We start from the raw sequence: 8,286 nt of genomic DNA, 5'->3' as shown, positions 1-8,286 counted from the left end.
CACTGTAAACCTTCCAAGATACTCCTTTCCACCGTCCCCAACTAAAGCTTACTTGTAACCTTCCCCCCAACATTTAAGGTCTTATATTAAGATACATCCTATCCTCATCAAAACCCTCCTGTTGTCTAAATCCCTGTAATTGCCATATTCTCTGGGCTCCTGTATACTCTGAAAATGCCCAATAACCACCACCATTTAAGCACTTAGCAACTGAATTCAGGGCAAAGAATTTTTTAAGCCGTGTTAACAAAAATACAAGGGAACAAATCCACACTTTTATTTATTTACTTTTCAATAAGTTTAAATCCTTGAAGGGTACAGCATCTGGTGGGGGGGGGAAAGAACATAATGTCATTAAGTGCATGTTATATACAAACAGTTATTGAATACCACAACATGAATAAATCTCCCATTGTCCCATTACCCATCTCTGAAAGGCACCCAATGACTTATATCCTCGTGGGAAGGGAACTAAATTTTTAGAGCCTTCAGTTTCTAGGTGAACATTCTTTGACTAAGAACCAGTACTGGGAACCCGAGAGTCCATTTAATTTTGCTTCCTCTAACGATAGTAAAAACCTCCTCTGATGAGAAATCTCAACTGCTCAGCAGGGTTCAAAAGTACCCCGTGACCCCAAGGATGTAGCCATGTCTATTAAAAATAGATCCTAACTGAAGAAAACAGGAGCTATCCTGTTAAAAATATCACAGAATCTGGAGTTGAAGTCCTGGGACATGAGCATTGGTTTTCCTCTATAAAATAAGGCTAATACCTATTTGAACAAGACTGTCATGATGAAGAGATCAGAAATATTAATTATGCCAGGAAAAGGTATGTTGAATTTTTATTTTCTAGCGATTACTTCAGAGCCCAATAAATATATTTGCCAGAAAATTGTTCATTTAAATAGGTGACCCTCGAACAACACAAGTCTGAACTGTGCGGGTCCACTTATACACAGTTTTTTTTTCAGTAAATACTTACTACATGATCCACAGTTGACTGAATCCACAGATGCAGAGGCCAACTGTAAAGTTATACGTGGATTTCTCACAGTGCCCCTAACCTCTGCGTTGTTCAAGGGTCAACTGTGCTATTCCCCACCACCCCCAGACAGCTTTAGCAATTACCTGAAATCTAGGCACAATCCATTTGAACCCTTTGCCTTCACTTTTCTTATAATGCCAAAAAATGTTCCATAATACATTTACACAGTAGCCCCTAATTTTACAGCATGATCTACTGGTGACATTTTATAATCACAATAGTCCTTAGTAGTCAAAGCCAAACACCGTGAGCTTAGTTTGATTCAAAAGGTGCCACGTTGCTAATAATGTACTTACCACACGGATTCTGTGTCCAATGGCCTTAGCAGGAAGGTTGCTTCGGAATTTGGCACGAACCATGCCACTGTTTCCATGAGCACGAGTTATCTTTCCCCAGATTACTCTGGTTTTGTTAGGTTTTCCACCAGGAGTTACTGTGTTGCTGATTTTAAAAGAGGATTAAAAAAGGTATGAGAACCCAGACAACCAGTATAGTGCGGTACAAAATCAAGGTGACTTCCAGACCAGTTACCCTCAACCCTAGCTTAAATGGTCATAGCTGTAACATGGGGAGGGGGGAGGGAAGGGGGGGGACAAGAAATGTGAGGATATTTTGAGTGTAGGGAGAGAGGAACTTGTTTGTAATTTTAAATAGCCAGGGAAGGCCTTACTAAGAAGCTAACACTGGAAAAAAAGACTCGAAGGTAAGGGAACAGCTTGTGTTAAAAACTGAGGTTGTGTCCCTGGCTTGTGGAAAGGAAGACGATGCCAAGAGATGAATCCTAGCTGGGTTAAGAGAGGACAGAAGGAGCCCTGAATGCATACGGTCTTGGAAGCTCCTTAATGACTTTAGCTTTTACTAAATGAGATGGGGAAGAGTTGGAATTTGAGCAATGTACAGATGATTTGACTTATAATTTTAAAGGATTGGGAAATCCCTAGTGGTCCAGTGATTAAGACTCCATGCTTTCACTGCCAAGGACACGGGTTCAATCCCTGGTCAGGGAACTAAGATCCTGCAAACCACGCATGGCAAAAAAAATTTAAAAATTAAAAAATTTAAAGGATCACTCTGGTTGCAGGAGGAAAGGGGAATGGGGGAAATGAAAACATGTTCCCAAAGATCTTTTTAAATACAAGTTAAATACACAATAGTCCACCCATTTCGTCCACCCCAGCCCCACCTCTATCCCAGAGATTTTAATTGATCTGGAATGGGTTTAAGAACCAATGCTCTAGAGAGATAACATCTTTAAACATCTATAAAAATTGTAACTTCAAGAGATCAACAAAATGAATTAAGCGATATGAAAAATGCTCTATGAAAGCTTAAGATCATAATACAAGGACCTGACGCCTTCCTTAAAACAAAATAATAGATGTAATTTTTCTAAGTGCAGAAGACACCTATATCCAACACTAACCATGAATTTCCTTGAACTCCCAAAGTAGAAACCACAACAATACCATTTACTTAACAAACTTCAAATGAGACCAATCAAGTGAAAACTCAAAAAGCACAATGCTATCAACTTACTTCTTTGCTTTGTACACGTAAGCACATCTCTTGCCTAGATAGAATTCAGTTTCATCTCGAGCATATACACCTTCAATTTTCAGGAGAGCTGTGTGCTCCCTCTGGTTCCGTAGACCCCTTTTATAGCCAGCAAAAATGGCCTTGGACCACAGCCTAAGACAAAATATACTGTTAATCATAAGCTGTTAAAAGATCTCATTTAACTTCAACAAACCACAGGTATGATTTGGCTTGTAATGACAACCACCTAAAAGTTACCTATATAGCAAACATCTAGTTTTTTCCCCACCAGTTTTAAACTCACATGTAGGATCACGCCTAATAAACAAACTACAAGTACAAAGCAATGATATTTAAAACGCATACCTCCCAGACATATTTGTCGTTTTAGAAGTCCTGTTCCCAGCAGGCCTTAAAACAAAAATAATCAGTTTAAAATCTTGCAACGCGCGTTTCCCACCTAGTCTCCTCTGGAATAGCGCCCCAAACTCAAGAGAATACCTGATAACTAAGCAAATTCCAAAAGGAAGACAAAACCTAAAGTAGCAAGACAGTACACTACAGGAAGTAACTCCTAGAAACCCCAAAAGAAAACCTTAAGAAAGTTCACGCCACGATCATGTGGGAAAAAAAGATCAAGGAGCCAGAGAAGCACGGAGAGAACAAGACTTTTAAACACTGAATGGGAAAGAAAAACTAAAGAAAGACATAGTAAACAGGCAAAGCCAGGTTTGAGGTGGGAGTAAATGAACAAAGAACCCTGCCTAAAGGTGCCACTGCTGCCAGACAAAATGCATCTATTTTATATTTTACTCCGCTAGGGACCGCAAGCAACTCCAGTTACCGGAGCACCCATTCTCGGAGGTCAGGGGACCAGCACCATCAGTCCCGTATCTCCTCCATCCTGTCCTCCCTGTTGCTGGAATCCACAGAAATCATGAGCTGGTAAAGCCTCGGAGCCGCACCAGCATCTCATGAGAGGCATATAGCCGAGCCGACCCCACTTATTCGCCCCCAAAGTTCAGCTGCGGGAACGCCACACACCTCCACAGGGTCCAAGATGGCTGAAAAAGAAACAGGAGGCCCCGCCGCGTGGCCTCGTGGGTAAACGCCTCTCCGCCCTGCCCCCCCATTTAGGTATCTTCCGCCACCGCCAAGAAAATAAGCCTCAGAAATCGTCTTCTGACTGAAATAAGCCACGTTCAAGAGCACTCGTACAATTCTTTCCCTAAGTCCTTTTATCTTTGTAAACTGCAACATGTACTATATACTTCGGAACAGAGGGAGGCAAAATGGTAGCCAGCTAAAGGAGAAGAACAGGTCCTCCGAAGCTGTGCGTTGCCATAGGAACACCTTAGCTTGGTTCCGGCGGCGTCGGGTGCAGTAGCGGGAAAAGTGAAGCCGGACTGGAGGACTACCCCCGCCTCGAATACCCCAGATTTGATTCGCCAACAAGGGGGTATCTTTCCTTCTTACCACATAGCAGTAGGGCGAACGGAAACTCTCGGATCCTATCCTGGAAGAGAAAGACTGCGAGCACAAAGGCAGGAGGAGAGAGCTCTTCCTTCTCTTTATATTTTGTCCCCCACCACCCCCTTACTCCTTTCCTCCTTCTACTCCTTTATCTCTTTTCAGAAATGACTTAAGTTCTTACCGCCAATCTTCATTTTGACTCCGAGGGTGAAGAGCACTGTCCTGAAAAGGCTTTGTTGCCTTTTAAGGAGAAGTCATTCAGCTGCCAAACTCTCGCGGCGCGCAGCACCGTGGTCACGTGCCATAGGTCTTCGGTAAATACTCGTAGACTAGAATGGGATAGCTTAGTGGATGTGATTTACATTTCCTAATTATTGCACATTTATTTGTGTTGCCCTATGGATTCATTCCTTTTGTCAGCAGTTTGTTGAATGACTGACTACCATGTACGAAATTTTGTTCTTGGCTCGGAGGAGGCTGCAGTAAACAGAACAACAGAAAACTCTGCCCTCATGGAACTTACATCCTAGTAGGGGGAGCAAGACAATGAGCGAGTAAAATATATGGCACATTAGAAGGTAATGTGAGAAAAAATTTTCTCTGTGGAGATTGGCTCCAGATGGGGCAAATGGCAGATACCTAGAAATATGCCACTGATTTAAGCTAGTACCTGATGGACTAGTGGTGAAGAGGTGAGGGGAAGAGTCATTCAACTTGAAAGAATAGCATATGCAAAGACCCTGAGTTGGAAGGGAGCATGATTCCATAGGAGAAAGAAGCCCATTGAAGCTGGAGCCATGAGACCAATAAAAGGGCAGTGCCAGATGGATCTGGAGAGAAACAGAGTAGCCCAGATCATGCAGGCCCTATGGTCCAAGTTAAGAATTTTACTTTTTTTCCCAAGTTAGTGAGAAACCATTGAAGGGTTCTAAGGAGAGACATGATGAGATTTTCAATTTTAAAAGATGAGTTCTTCATTTCAAAAAGATCACTTTTAATTTGGAAGCTGAGGGGCTTCCCTGGTGGTGCAGTGGTTAAGATCGGCCTGCCAATGCAGGGGACACGGGTTAGAGCCCTGGTCTGGGAAGATCCCACATGCCGCAGAGCAACTAAGCCCGCGCGCCGCAACTACTGAGCCCGCGCACCTAAAGCCCACGCTCTGCAACAAGAGAAGCCACTGCAATGAGAAGCCCGCGCACCGCAACGAAAACTAGCCCCTGCTCTCTGCAACTAGAGAAAGACCCAATGCAGCCAAAAATAGTTAATTAATTTTTTAAAATTTGGAAGCTGTTAGAGTAGTTCAGGCAAGAAACAACAGCTAGATTCAGCATGGTGTTGGGGGAGATGGAAATTGAAGGTAAAATCCACAGGACCTCATGGTGGTTTGAATTGGGGGAATGCTGATATCAGGATGGCAGGAAAGAAGCAGAAATGACTCCTGAGTTTCTAGTATTGAGGAATGAGAAGCCATAACAGAACGAAAGCACTGGATTCTACATAAGCATAGTCCTATCTTACCTATGTGAGGCACACTTACCTATGCCCCAGGCCTAAAAAATGGAAAAATAAAGAAACAGCAGCACAGCAAAAGAACAAAATCTTAACACCATGCTACTTCCTCCTAAGACTGCCCTTGAACCAGAAAATTTGGCAAGTTTGGAGTATCTTTTTTTCAGTTTACATAAAGATTCTTTAATTTTTGCATATAAGATGTTTGTTGCATGAGACATACTTGTAACCACCCTCCTCAGGGTCACTTTTCTGTGGACAAAATCACACTGGAAACTTACCATTCATTATTCATTCAGTATAGAGCAAAAATCTCCACAGGGTGTTCTCATTGTAAAGGTTATTTAAGCAGAAAGGACTTTGGTTTACTGAGGAAGGGTAACATCTTAACAGCAGTGTTAAACTGATTTTCAGGATAAATACAGTTTTTCTAAGTGCATTCTCAGTTGTTTTTCTAAGTCTGGGTGCAATCACTTCTGTTAATCTGGCAGATCAGGGAAATGGAGCCATCAAATTAAATATTTTAGTAATCAGAATAACAGAAAAGTAAATGTTATATAAAGATTACCAATTAATACTCAGAATATAATTAAAAAACATACAAAAGCCACGTTGGGCACTAATTTACCTTAAGAAACTCAAAGATTATATTTATCTGCCAATAATTAAGCTGACTACTTAATACACCTGTGCCACACGGTGGCAGTGGTTCTTCCATCTCCGGGACTGCTCTGCTAAGCCAAAAGGGGGGATAAGCCACAGCGCTTGTAATTCTTTTTCTCTTAATGGAAGAGTATAGAAATAACTTAAATGTCATTCAACATTCCCTTAAACTAATCTCAATGTTTTCTTCCCACTTTAGGTGACTGCATTTTTGTGAGATTATAAATGTACCAAGGAGGTTAACAAAACTAACTCGAGAAGAATGGAAGAGTATGTTTCAAATTCCAATTTATTATATATTCATATGTATATATATAAAATATATATATGTGAAATGCCTTATGTTAAATTTCCGTGTATTGTTTACCTATGACTGTGTAACAAATTACCCTAAAACTTAGTGATTTAAAATATAAACATTTATTATTTCACACAATTTCTGTGGGTCAGGAATTTAGGGGTAGCTTGCTTGGATGGTTTAAGAATTTGGGAGCAGCTTAACTGTATGGTTCTGTTTGGGGATTTCTCATAAGTCAGAGTTGGCCAGGGCTGCAATCATCTGAAGAGTTGACTGGGGCTAGAGGATCCACTTCCAAGATGGCTCATTTACAGAGCTGGCAGGTTGATGCTGGCTGTTGGCAAGAGGCCTTAGTTCCTCACCCTCATGAGCCTTTTCACAGGGCTCCTTAAGTGTCCTTGTGACAAGGCATCTGGATTCCCACAGAGTGAGAGATATGAGAGAATAATGGAGAAACTTTAATGTCTCAAAATCACCTAGCCTTGGAAACCACAATATTCTTTTGGTTACGTAGGTTAGTCCTATTCAATGTGGGGAAGACTACCAAAGGGCAAGAGTACAAGAAGGTGAGAATCATGTGGTCCACCTTGGAGACTGGCTACTACATTCTATTTTTCACTAACCGTGAGACAGTTTTGGTTGGCATCTAAAGATGTTGCTAGAAAAAAGTTTATTTTAGTCCAAGTTCAAATTGGTTAAGCATAGCCAAATAGCCCAGGCTACATATCTTTATTAAACAGTAGGTTGCTTTTCTTTGGGAGGTCAGAATGTTACTGGGAGTTATTTAGCAGAATCATCTGCAAACTACTTTTGTTCATTATCTTGGTTATATTATATGACAAAATGGACTTTGTAGGAGCCAATCTACATGCTGCCTCTGCTTCTGAGTTTAAGTAATTTTTAAACATTTGGTGGCTGACTTATTTTTTCCTTCGTTCTTTAGAGGTCAGCTGGAAGCCTCAAATCTTCCTCCAAAAATTTGGCATTCTGAGGTGACAGTGGCAGTGACAGAGGAACCACCTACTGCTATAGAAGAAAATGAAGAAACAGCCAAAGAAACAGCCGTAGAAATCATCCCAGAAATCACGGAGCCACTCTCCTTTCTAGATGTACTGAGGATCTCTGCAGTTCTGGAGGACACCACAGACCAGCTCTCTATTCTAAACTATATCATGCCAGTTCAGTATGAAAAAAGAAAAAGCATCAGCGTGGTATATACATTCAGCATTACTTAAATTTTGCTTTCTTTTCTTTTTATTTCTCCATCATTGTCAGTACCTATGCCATTCAATTTAACTTGGGAAATAGCACCTTCATATCAGATAAAGGCCTACAATAATTATCTGAGATATATACTCTCAATTAATGGAGTGAAATAGACATAGCTCAAGGTACATTACCAATCAGAATATCCTTTTCTTCCAATATATTGGCATTATTCTAAAAGGCCTATAGGTAAATCAATATAAATACAATATATATACTGAGGAGATGGAACAAGTAATTGTGTCGTCTTACCTATCTTGTATTTCTCTTACCTATCTTGTATTGTAACTGAACACTAGGGGGAGGAAATTCAACTGGACCCTGTCAACATTGCTTTCATCTAAAATGACTTTGTTATTGCTAAATATGTTGCAATCTGCCTTTTTAAATATCCAGCCACATCATTGTGTCAGCCATTACATTTTCAATGATGTTACGGACTCCTCCTCAAAGGACCACTGAGTTATCAAAAAACTCAGCTTGGTAGTGAGTA

At 40.8% G+C, this 8,286-nt stretch overlaps 2 protein-coding genes across 7 annotated transcripts in view; one reads left to right on the top strand and one right to left on the bottom strand.

Moving 5' to 3' along the window:
• Window positions 1-253: 253 nt before the first annotated feature.
• On the bottom strand, window positions 254-3,732 carry RPL35A (ribosomal protein L35a). 4 transcript variants are annotated; one of them, XM_082458712.1, is made up of 5 exons: window positions 3,629-3,732; window positions 2,951-2,995; window positions 2,585-2,737; window positions 1,345-1,489; window positions 254-324 (listed from the first exon to the last, which is right to left on the bottom strand). In XM_082458712.1, the coding sequence occupies exons 1-5, from the start codon at window positions 3,715-3,717 to the stop codon at window positions 301-303; spliced, it is 456 nt and encodes a 151-aa protein (XP_082314838.1). In that variant the 5' UTR covers window positions 3,718-3,732; the 3' UTR covers window positions 254-300. The 4 variants fall into 4 exon arrangements, with proteins under 4 accessions (XP_082314838.1, XP_082314840.1, XP_082314841.1 ...); XM_082458714.1 differs by having other exon boundaries at window positions 3,550-3,663; XM_082458715.1 differs by having other exon boundaries at window positions 3,429-3,644.
• Window positions 3,733-3,874: 142 nt separating this feature from the next.
• DRC9 (dynein regulatory complex subunit 9) overlaps window positions 3,875-8,286 on the top strand; it is a 67,803-nt gene continuing 63,391 nt past the window's right edge. Inside the window, exons 1-3 of one of the 3 annotated variants that reach the window (XM_082458674.1) lie at window positions 3,875-4,635; window positions 6,429-6,499; window positions 7,471-7,738. In XM_082458674.1, the coding sequence (XP_082314800.1) occupies window positions 6,492-6,499; window positions 7,471-7,738 (276 nt within the window). In that variant the 5' untranslated portion in view covers window positions 3,875-4,635; window positions 6,429-6,491. The remainder of the gene's footprint in view (window positions 4,636-6,428; window positions 6,500-7,470; window positions 7,739-8,286) is intronic. The other 2 variants (XM_082458673.1, XM_082458672.1) reach the window with 2 other exon arrangements.

This window comes from Balaenoptera physalus (assembly GCF_965194825.1).
Source record: "Balaenoptera physalus genome assembly, chromosome: 4".
NCBI classification, from domain to species: Eukaryota; Metazoa; Chordata; class Mammalia; order Artiodactyla; family Balaenopteridae; genus Balaenoptera; species Balaenoptera physalus.
The sequence above is the reverse complement of the archived record's forward strand: the minus strand, read 5'-3'. Positions and strand labels throughout refer to the sequence as shown.

What these genes read in the sequence shown, in the direction of transcription:
- RPL35A (XM_082458712.1), bottom strand. Translation starts at nt 3,717, where the DNA reads ATGGGGGGGCAGGGCGGAGAGGCGTTTACCCACGAGGCCACGCGGCGG. An exon ending in TACGTGTACAAAGCAAAGAA is followed by an intron (nt 1,490 to 2,584) that starts GTAAGTTGATAG and finishes TTTTAAAATCAG; the next exon opens with CAACACAGTAACTCCTGGTG. An exon ending in TTGGACACAGAATCCGTGTG is followed by an intron (nt 325 to 1,344) that starts GTAAGTACATTA and finishes CCCCCCCACCAG; the next exon opens with ATGCTGTACCCTTCAAGGAT.